General features: G+C 38.4%; 1 protein-coding gene across 1 annotated transcript in view; it reads right to left on the reverse strand.

The window, feature by feature from the left end:
- The window catches only part of LOC124275216 (transient receptor potential-gamma protein-like), an 80,418-nt gene extending 68,716 nt beyond the window's left edge, over nt 1-11,702 (reverse strand). Inside the window, 2 exon segments of the mRNA XM_046710735.1 lie at nt 6,304-6,732; nt 11,667-11,702. Coding sequence (XP_046566691.1) covers nt 6,304-6,717 — 414 coding nt within the window. The 5' untranslated portion in view covers nt 6,718-6,732; nt 11,667-11,702.
- Nucleotides 11,703-12,249: the final 547 nt, after the last annotated feature.

Here is a 12,249-nt window from a genome sequence, read left to right on the forward strand (position 1 = left end):
TGTAGGAGAAAAGTCCACAGGGAATGGCACATGGCAGATCAAGGGTTTAAACTTTACCAGAAGTCTGAGATTCACCGTCATGACTATGGCAAGATTCAGGATCACAGATCGGTACCAAAATAGATGCACTTTAGACCCCTGGGAATCGGTGCCATCAGATAAAAAGTATATAGAAAACACCTCAGAGATCAAGGAGAAGCTCATTATATCCACATCAGCACTAAAAGACTTTTGGTGTGGTGGCAACGGTAATCTATCAGACTTACCTATACTGCTGGCTTAAGGAGATAAGAGAACACCATCCTGATCCTTCAAAATCATTATGTTTAGAACTGTAGATGTGCTGGTAAGTATATTCATTGATTGATTCCTTCTCACAAAGACAACTAATGTGCCCAAACAGTAGGAACTAATTCATAAATAAATACGGTTCTGGGGAAGATTCCTCCAATAATTGCTGTGTCGTTTAGACAAAATCCTTCGAGTGCGTGATGTCGTCTTCAGTATCTACTTTTGAAGACAAACCTGGGGTGGAGGTGATGAAATATCAATACAGGAACTTTTGTAGGCTTTACATTAATTACAAAACACATAAATTAGTGATTTAACTTGTGTGACAATCATGTGTTGTGCTACAAGAAGCTTCAAAACAAGAATGCTAGACTTGCACAAGTCTCTAACGTAATAAATAATAATTTAAATGATAATTTCTAAAAAAATATAAATAAGCCTGAAACAGACTGGTGTCCTTAGATGTACTGTCCGCTTATCTAGACTTGCCTTTTTAAAGGATAGAATTACAATACATCCATGGCCTTAGCCTTCACTACAGCCTTGGAGCAAGGCTACAAAATGCCTCAAATCTTGACGATGTTGTCATTTTTGCACAGGGCAAAATGGTGAAGTTTTCCCACCTTGCATATGTACAAGATGTCAGAGTAGTAAGATACTACTTTCTGCACAACTGATTATGGATAGCTGGCAGTGAAGATAGCTTTCGTTGCAAATATGAGCAGTTTAGTGTTTGAGGGAAGCTTAAATACAGGATTTATGACTATTATGTAGTAGAAGTAGGATATTCACAAATTATGCAAATGTGGGCTATGAATTTTTTGGGTAAAAAACAAGAGTAATTATCACATAACCTTTAAGACTTTTTTAGTTCTACAACATCGAAAACATTGAATTCTTGCAAGTAATGAAAAATAATTAGTTTTGAAGTCCTTGAATAGCTGATTGCTCAAAAACTTCAACTGATTAAAATTATTAAAGTTTCCTTCTGAGTGAATTTATACAAAGAAAGACTTCTTGCAAACATTAAAATCATCCATTCCTTATTACAGATTACAAGTTTTCAACAAATCCAAACTCCATCAATCACTGGCAAATGTTTTCATTTATTTTTGTAGATTAGATTTTAGTCAAAACTATTCCAATCCTTAGAATACATGGTGGTACTAAAGAGAAGCTTCCTAAAGAGGTTTCTAAGATGGTATTAGGAATAAAAAGCAAGTGACAAAAAATGCAATCATGATTCTGAAGTGACACAGGAGAAAATTTCATCAATCATTCCCTGTCCTGTCAAAGTGATTTTTGAATAGATTTTTGAAAATTTAGTTCTTGGTTGATGATTTTTTAGCTAATACATCCTTTTCATTCATGACGGACACTCTGCGATATAGATGGAATATTGCTGAGTGCGGTGCAAAACTAAACTCACTCACTCATGACGGACGCTGGGGTCATTGTCAAGGGAGGATCTGACCAGAGAGTTGAGCCAGCCATGTAAAACCAAGACATTAATTGACGGTACTTGTTGTTACTGGTGCTGGTGCTTGGCACTCAGGGAATAGTGAGCGAATATATGGCTTAATGCCGCTGTTAGCAATATTTCAGCAACATCACAGCGAGTGACACCAAAATGAGCTTCACACATTGTACCCATGTGGAGAATCGAACCCAGGCCTTCGGCGTGATAAACGAACATTTTCATTTAACCACTGCCCCACCAACCCTAATGGAATCGAACAAGGACAGGTCAGGTCAGAAATAGTTTTATGTGTCTGACTGAGGTTCCCATGTTATACCATGACTTGATATCTCAGAGGGCTTATACTACAGAACTGATTGACCCAGTCTTGATATCCCTTCTATGCTTCCATGGTATCACTGAACTCCTGCTTAACTTCAACAAAACGCGACAAGACAAATCTGACAATGTTTGTGTACCAACTTCCTGCTATTTCCTCTGTTAAGAGCCGTGTTCTGAGCTGTCGGATGGCATTAGTCCAATCCAATAACAGACCAATCAGTGTCTCACATAACTGATAATGGTCACACTAATTCCTGGTAATTGCCGTTACTGGTGGAACAAGTGTTGTCGATTACTTTATGACATCTGTCACTTAAAGGGCACATGTTTGCAGGTGTGAAGGTGTGGAGGGCACCTGGGAATAGATTTGTCATGAAGGATCTGTCAGGAAAACACAACACCTCAGGATCTGGAATGTTGATAGGCTGTCTTATCTTTGAGGACGGTGGCGCCATTACGGTTAGGATGTTGGGTGGGTTCGGGCATCAGTGTGGGTTAGGTATTGAATGTGGGTTAGGGTTAACATGGTTAATGGGTGAAAATGTGTGTTTAAGTAAGGGTTTGGGAGTGTTATATTTAAAATGGGTATTGATGTGGATGTGGTCATGAATGTAGGTGTAAATGTGAATATGGGTGTGAATATGGTTGTGAATGTGGGCATGGCATGAATTTTGTGTGTGAATGTGGATGTGAAATGAATGTGGGTGTGGGTGTGGCATAAGTCTGGGTGTGGTTTAGGGTGTGGCATGAATTTTATCGCATTTGTGGGTGTTTCAAGAATGTGAATGTTGATGTGAATGTGGGTGTGGCTGTAGACGAGGTGTGGGTCTGAATGTGGATGTGGATGATGTGGATGTGGATCTTGAACTTGGGTATAAATAAATGTGAATGTGGAGATAGGTGTGGGTGCAGGGGATTTGACTGTTTCACTATGAAGCAAATGTCACCCCCATAAATCATCAACATGAAAATGAAACAAGTCATCAATGTTTGGAGCGTATACCCAACACCTTTCATTATATTCAAATGTTTTGTGGATTGAAACATGTCTATTCCAAGCTGCAATCATTCATTTAAGTCACCATCATATTGATGATTAAATAAAAAATACATATTGTTTCATAAAATGCTTTCTCTCAATGAAAATTTCACAAAAGGTTTGTTCATAAAGTATCAGTAATTTTGCTAGATTTATAAATATAATCTATTGTGATTATTTCAGGAATGATGGCTAAACAATAACTGAATCGCTCATCAATGCCATCTGGTACACAGTAACCACACATGACTTGCACAAACAGACTGGCTTGGTACTGGATTCCACACTTGAAACACAGGTTGTCCATGAGTCATGGGAAAGAAGCATATCGATAGATCACAACTAAACACCATATATAATAGAATACACAAAGTTATTTCTATATGTTTCATGAAAATATGAATAATTCTCACAATAAGAACATGAAGCGCCATCATGTTTTAAATGAAAGAATATCAATTCTGAACAACATGAAAGAGTAAATTGTTTTAAAAATTGTTTTAGAATAAATCAATAGTTAAACCATTGTTTTCTATCTTCAGTATCTTTTATTCTGATAGTCACTGACAGAGTGAGTGAGTGAGTTTTATGCCGCACTAAGCAATATTCCAGCTATATCGTGGCGGTCTGTAATAGAGTCTGGACCAGACAATCCAGTGATCAACAGCATGAGCATCAACCTGCGCAATTGGGAACGGATGAAATGTGTCAACCAAGTCAGCAAGCCTGACCACCTGATCCCGTTCGTCGCCTCTTACGACAAGCATGGGTTGCTGAAGATCAATATTCTAACCCGGACCTTCACGGGTACCGGTAGTCACTGACAAAAGAGCAGGTAGTTTATCTGTGAAGCAGAGCATGTTGAACTGAATCACAAAATAAAAGCTAATGTACTTCTAAGACAATATTTATGTGAAGTGGAAATAAATTAAAAGGACAAATAATGTTTTGCTATAAATTGTTTTGAGTAACTGTGATATCACCATAAAATATTACAAGGAAAAAAAAATATAATTGATAAACTATACTCAAACAACTTGTCCCCGAATGACAGAGGATTCCTATTAAAAGCAAACAAAATAAGTTCAGTTCATCTGAGCAGTCGTGAACCCAGGTTAAAAGTCAATAAAAGGTTTTCTTAAAGGTAACAGAGTAATAATATAACTCTTCTGTGCCGCTGTTTTCTGTAGAGGCGTGAAGTTGTCTTTTGAAGTTTTATACATATTTCACAGCAATGCATGTACATATCTTTCAGGATTGACAAGATCTGGAAGAAGAGAGTGTATAACTTTCCCATTTCTGTGTTGCAGCTTTTGCAGAATGTTTCCTGAATCAGTTTTGTTTTCAGTTGCCAAATATAAACCTATCTCAAGGATGAGACTGACGTTTAGTTCTTCCAACTCTGGACCTCAGCTGATAAGTCTGTCACACAGACCCTGAAACAAATATACCCAATGCAGCCCAAGCAAGTCTAGAATATGTGGCAAGTCTAGATTACCACAGTTACTGAAAATGAAGAAAGTCTCTGGGCTCATTTGTATTGTATTTGATTAACATAATTTATAGTCTGTTTGGAGTGAAAACGTACCGGTAAATTGCACTTTAAACAAAAATGTAAATCGAATAAAGTGAAATTAAGATTGCAAATCCTCATAATTCTACCTTGCCAATTGAACATTTAAATCTTAGATTTTTATTCAACTTATGAAAAAAGTTGTTTAACAAACGATCATAGTTTCAAATCGCTTATATTGGTTTGTTTTACAAGGGGGTAAGAGCAGTAGTTGGAACAGTAAAACAAATGCGCGTGTGGTACGTGATGAGCATTAACTTAGACTAACCCTACTTGATCTCGGTGTTTCATTTTATGTGCATACCCCCTTGTAATACAAACCAATAACACCAATTTGAAACTATGATCATTTGTTAAACAACTTTCATCCCAAGTTGAATAAAATTCTGAGATTTAAATTTTCAAATGGCAAGGTAAAATTATGAGGATTCGCAATCTTAATTTCACTTTATTCGATTTACTTTTATGTTTAAAGTGAAATTCATCGGTACGTTTTCACCGCAAACAGACTATAGAAAGCATTTCATTGTACAAAACAACCTTAGAGCTACCACAGTCGTAAGTCTATGTTAAGGTATGGGAGTTACGATCACCTTAGCCCTATGATAGCTTTGTACAATGGCACCCAGATGTTTGTGTATCACTGAGTATGTATAAGTACATTATCAATATTGCAAGCAGAGTGTGACACATATTAAATGGAATATGTCTTCAGCAAGATTCCATCAACCAAAGGTCCATAATGTCATCTTCAACAGGACAAATTGCAAATGTGCACAAGAATGACGTGGTCATATATTTGAGAGCCAACTAATACTGTTCTCGGGCACCTCTGGTATAAGAGTAATATGTTTGGGTTAAAAAGTAAACCTCAGAAGTCTTTGATTAAGACAGGATTCTTCATCATCTAAGTTGTTCTTACAGACAGCACGGAAGACTAATGGCAACAAACATGGGTCATGACTCTGTCCTTGAACTCCTTCACCAGATAACGGCTCATTGTCTGGAAGCAGTTCACTAAATCACTGCAAGCAATTGGCAGTCAGAAGGGGGACTGATCATTTCAGCATTTGAGGAGGTAACAAACATTTTCAAGAAAATGAAGAGAAAATACCTCAAGAAAACATTTTTGTCAAGTTTTCAAAGGTATATTTTGCCAAATGAAAGCAGGAATTGCTGATAATTGGAATCGGTAAGTGTTGTTTCTTGTTAAATGCCACACTCAGCAATATTCCAGCTATATGGCGGCAGTCTGTCAATAATCAAGTCTGGACCAGACAATCCAATGATCAACATCATGAGCATTGATATAAGCAATTGGGATGCATTGATGTGTGAGTGAGTGAGGTTTTAAGCTGCTTTTAGCTATATTCCAGCAATATAACAGCAGGTGACAACATAAACAGGCTTCACACGTAGTGCCCATGTGGGAAATTGAACCCATGCCTTTGGCATGACAAGCAAGCATTTTATCAACTTGGCTACCCCACTGCCCCTGTGTAAAATTATGTTAGATACATTGTGGTAAATGAAGGCATGTGTAATTTGTTTTGAAATCTATTAAAATAACCTGTGGCATGGCTGAAAATGTCCACTCACCTCTTCTCCTTTGGTATTGACTTCATGGTTTAGTATCAACTCCACAGCCTCCACATTCTCCTCGTTTATTGCATGTAACAAAGCATCTCCCACTTCCACATTGAACGTCAGGAGCAGTTCGATCATCTCAATATTCTCATTCTCGATGGCCACCTGCAGGGCTGTGCGACCCAGAGGGTCCACGCAGTTGATGTTGATGCCATTCACGGAGAGGTTGTTGAGGAAGTTCCTCGTTGACGGGACGTCTCCTCGTTCCACCGCCAACAGGTACTGCTTTTCATCATTGTTGAGGTCCATCTCCTTTCGGATAATTCCCATCCCCAAACTGTCCCCCTCGTGGTCAATGCCGAGTTCATCCATGAGGCGCTGTGAGTTCATCAATGACTCCTTGTACTTGAGGTAAACCTTGTCCATGATGACCCCTCACCCCTGGAATACAAGAGTTGACATGAGATGTTGTACATTGTATTAATACAAATGTTATACAATATTCTAATGCAGCATACTTGCACACGGATTTAAATTTCATGGCCCTTGATTTATCCCTGGAATACAAGAGTTGACATTGGATTTAAATTCAGATGTTATCCCTGTACATTGTATTGATACATGTTGTGTACAATGTTATACAATATTCTAATGCAGCATACTTGCACAAGGATTTAAATTTCATGGCCCTTGATTTATCCCTGGAATACAAGAGTTGACATGAGATGTTGTAGATGGTACAGATGTTGTATTATTGATACAGATGTGGTACAATGGGCTAATACAGTGTACTTGCAGAAGGATTGAACTTTCACAGCCCTCAATTTATCCCTGGAATACAAAGGTTGACGTGAGATGTTGTACACTGTATTGATACAGATGTTGTACAATGGGCTAATGCAGTGCATTCACAAGAATTGAAAGATCACAGACCTTGAAACCACAACTTGCCCCTGAATACAAGAGTTGACATGATATGTAGTACACTGTATTGATACAAATGTCATACAATACTCTAATATAACATATGTCATATTTGGGATTACTCTTTCTTAGTACAGATTCTGGAACTTTTGTTGGGTTGAGTCCCATCCGAGATTTGAACCCACACCCTCAGAGTCAGGCACCTAATCGCCAGCACACAAAGTCAGTCGCCTAACCTGCTCAGCCACCGCGGCTTCCACCTGATATTCTAATAACAGTGTAGTTGCACAAGGAATGAAAGTTCATAGGCTTTGATAACCATATCTCATCCCCGGAATACAAGAATTAATGAGATCTTGTAAATTGTATTAAAACAAATGTTGTACAATGTATTAATACAGTTGCATGTGCATAATGGATTAAAAGATCACAAATCGTGATATTCAGATGGTATCCATGGAAAACTTGATTGGCCAAGAGATGCCAAACCTTTTATTGTTACAAATGCCTGCTAGAAGGATGGAAAGATAAGAGATTTGAATAAACATCTTCATCTATTGTGGAGAAGGGTTGCTATGAGCTGATGAAACATGTATTGACTGAGATAGAGCATGAATGATGGACTTCAACCATCTGTTACTCCTCTGGAACACCATTATTGAAAAACGGTGACAGAATGATTTCCATAATCATAAGAAACAAGATGATGATTTCAAATTTGTCATGAAAATGTGTTACAAAACACTTTCCAACAGTGAGGATACAGGTATTAGTGAAATCAGATATCCTGGCCAAACCGAGGCTGACACCTGTCACAAACACATGCAAAGGCTGGTTAATTGTTCACCGAAAAAAATCCATAAACATTAGGTACAGGTCATAATAGGGATGAATGATGTAACATCTAAAACTGATCCACTGTAATGAGTGAGTGAGTGAGCGAGCTTAGTTTAACACCGCTTTTAGCAATATTCACGCAATATCGTGGCAGGAGACACCCGAAATGGGCTTCACACATTGTACCCATGTGGGGAATCGAATTTGGATCTTCGGCATGATGAGTGAACGCTTTAACCACAAGGCTACCCCACCACCCCTCACTCTAATGAATGAAAATGAAAATTGAAGAAATAATGGTCACCATTTCAGTCATATGCTACTGCCCTTTAGCAAAGAAGGTCTGTTGTGCATAAAACTGACAGATCCCTACACCTTGCCCCCACCCTGACCACTGAAAATTGTCACTGGCAGCTTTTTTGTATCGGTGAGTTCGAAAACATACAGTCCATGTTTCAAAATTACTGTTTAGTCTGACACAAAGAATGAATGAATGAGTATGGCTTAACGCCGCTTTTAGCAATATTCCAGCAATATCATGGCTGGGGACACCAGAAATGGGCTTCACACATTGTACCCATGTTGAGAATCGAACCTGGGCCTTCAGCATGACAAGCCAATGCTTTAACCACTAGGCTACCCACAGCCTTCTGACACAAAGAACTTGTGAAAGTAGAATTTCTCATAATACATCCAGTAGTCAGAAATACCTCTACAATGATAAATTGTGGGCTCTGGAAGACTTTTAATCTAGCTTTGACTTCATGCACCGCACAACATGATTAAACATGAGGGTGCACCATGCTGTATATAAGAAGTGACATATTCTGCTGTGAATGAGGCATGAAATTACACATGTGTATTCCACATCCATGTCAGATACACCATGAAACCTGTACTAGACTAGAGAATGATGCATACATGCAGTGCTTGAACACTGTATATCTATCTACATGACAAATACACAGTGTTTCCCCGGAGAGTGTTTTCTTAGTCACTGTGTTATCAGAACAATTACACACACATCAGCGAACAATTGTCAAAGCGTTTGTTAGAAACAATTATATTGCATTGGCAAATATATTCATTTTATTTATTGCAAGATGTATCAAATACATAAAATATGAATACCTAAAATCTTCCTCACAAACAAAACCTTTTGCTAAAATTAACTGCTGTACCAACTGATGTCCCTGCAAAGTAGAAGACCCTCACTGAAGTTTTGCAAAAGTGCAGAGTATACACGAGTTATAACTTAATTTTAGAGGTTTTATATTGAAATGGATTAGAATATGACATCAGCTGTTATCACTGGTTTAAATGGCTATTTGCAATAGCATAGCTCCACCACATCAGATAGAAACAATTATGTCTGGAGCAGAAAAAAGTTGTCAGAACTGTAAAAATGTGACCTCTGATTATCTTCCAAGGTCATCAACCAATCAGGCAGTAGCCATACAAAGAAGCTAGCTATACTAAGAAGCCATGCTAAGTAGCCAGCAAAACCAAGTAGCCATACTAAGTGAGTGACAAAGTTTAGTTTTACGCCACTTTTAGCAATATTCCAGCAATTTCACACATTGGGGAGGGGACACCAGAAATGGGTCATACTAAAAAGTCACAGTAAGTGAGTGAGTGAGCTAAGTTTTACGCCACACCCAGCAATATTTCAGCTACATGGCGGCTGTGTGTAAATAATCAAGTCTGGACCAGACAATCCAGTGATCAACAGCATAAGCATCGATCTGCGCAATTGGGAACCAATGACATGTGTCAACCAAGTCAGGGAGCCTGACCACCCGATCCCGTTAGTGGCCTCTTACTACAAGCATGGGTTACTGAAGATCAATTCTAACCCGAACCTTCACGGGTCACAGTAAGTAGCCATAGTAAGTCATACTAAGTAGTCATGCTAAACAGTCATACTAAGCTGTCATGGCAAGTAGTCATGCTAACTGGTCATGCTAAGTGACCCATGAAGATCCGGGTTTGAATTGGTCTTCAGTAATCCATACTTTTTGTAAGAGGCAACTAACAGGATCTCGTTGTCAGGCTTGCTGACTTGGTTGACACATGTTATCTATTCCAATTGTGTAGAAAAGATGCACAATTAGTATAGAGGAATAAGCAAGTGGTAGTATCTAATATGATTACCTTATAAAAGTCAAAGAAAGCCTCTATTGAAAAATAGATGTGCCATTTTTGTGCATCCAGGTTTGACCAAGTGGGGAATATTCTTCCCTGTCAAGCTGGCACGCCATGGTATAACTCGAATTCTGTAAAAAGGGTCATTAAACCCAACTCACTCCCTCACTCACAGGTGCTTGAAACAGAAAAGTAATGGGAAAATGCATGTATATGTTCTTACATGTTACACCGGTTTTAGAAAGTGTTTTCAGAATATCCCTGTTCAGTTTCCTTTTGAAAAAATCTTGAAGAAGTCATCAGAAGCTACTAGCAGGATTGGGTGGTCAGGCTGGCTGACTTTGTTGGCATGTGTCATCGTATCCCAATTAGGTAGATAGATGAGCATGCTGTTGATCACTGGATTGTCTGGTCCAGACTCAATTATTTACTTACTGGCGCCATATAGATGGAATATTGATGAGTGCAGCATAAAACTGAACTCACTCACTTACTCAGTCATGTTAAGTAGTCATGCTCAATAGCCATGTTAAGTAGTCATGCTGTGTAGCCATACTAATTGGCCATACTAAGTAGCCATGCTAAGTAGTCATCCCGAGTAGCCATATTAAGTAGTCATACTACTGACTGACTGACTGAGTTTAGTTTTAGCAATATTCCAGCAACATCATGGCAGGGGACACCAGAAATGGGCTTCACACATTGTACCCATGTGGGGATTCGAACCCGGGTCTTCGGAGTTATGAGCCAACGCTTTAACCTCTAGGCTACCCCACCGCCCCTGTACTCATACTAAGTAAGTTGAATAGTAAGTAGTATAATTAGTAGCCATACTTTAAGTAGTCATACTCAGTAGCCACACTAAAATGCCATACCAGATAGCCATACTGAGTAATCATAGCACATTGTGTTGCCTTGGTGATAACCACTCTATTCCGGACAAGCCAGGGTTTGTACAAGGGTATCTATTTGTTCTCCATTCCCCCAGATACAAGATGAATGGCTGCCACTTTCAATTACATTGGAATTACATGAATTATATAACGAAATATGGACTATCGACAAGTGTGGCATAAAACTAACACAACTAAATATACATACATAATTATTTGTTGGAATCAGTGTTTGTCAACAGTATAGCTTTCAAGACCATGAACTAAAGCTCAAATAATGCACTGACAATATTATCTTCTAAAACACAAAAATGTCATTAAAAAAACAATTGCCAGCAGACAGACATTAGTGTGTATATATGCCAGATGTTTTGACAATCATTGTCAACTTTTTGATAAAAGGCATAATTATAAGAAGAATAATGGCAGAAATTACATTTTTTCGGATCTTTTTCGATTTAAGTGAAACCTGCATTTGTCACACTTTCTATATACCTCATGTTACTGCATTAATATTGTTATTGAAAGCTGTCACTCCATACAATAACCAAATGATATTCAATAACATATTCTCACCGGAACCATTCATTGTAGTGGAGTTGTTGATGCCTGAAACAGATGCTTCTATGTCAGAATACAGGGTTACAGGTTTACTGTTTAATGGAAGAGACAGGTCCCACCTGTCTTGCTCAAAAGATGTTTGATCATGGTTACAATACTAAAGGCCTCGGCAAAGCTTTAATGTTTGTTTATTGTTTAACTCTGCAGGCAGTAATATTCCAGCTATATGGCAGCTGTCTGTAAATTATCGAATCTGGACCAGACAATCCAGTGATGAACATCAAAGCATGGATGTAATTGCAACTGGGATACATGACCTGTCAACCAAGTCAGTGAATTTGACCACCTGCTCCCTTTAGTTGCCTCTTACAACAAGAATGGGTTGCTGAACACCAATTCTTGCCCAGTTCTTCATGGTTAGCAAAGCTTTCAGAAAGGTTTATGATAGAAACATGGTGGACATTTGCAAATTTGACACAGTGACCATAATGATGCCCGATGCAATTCCTTTTGGTTAATCTTTTGTTCCAGCTGATCAGTTGACTTGCCATTGCATGTTTTCGGAGTCACTTGTGGAGCAGGATACACTTTTTCATAA

The sequence above is a fragment of the Haliotis rubra genome, unplaced genomic scaffold (assembly GCF_003918875.1).
Source record: "Haliotis rubra isolate DU_JTF1 unplaced genomic scaffold, ASM391887v1 Scf1, whole genome shotgun sequence".
NCBI classification, from domain to species: Eukaryota; Metazoa; Mollusca; class Gastropoda; order Lepetellida; family Haliotidae; genus Haliotis; species Haliotis rubra.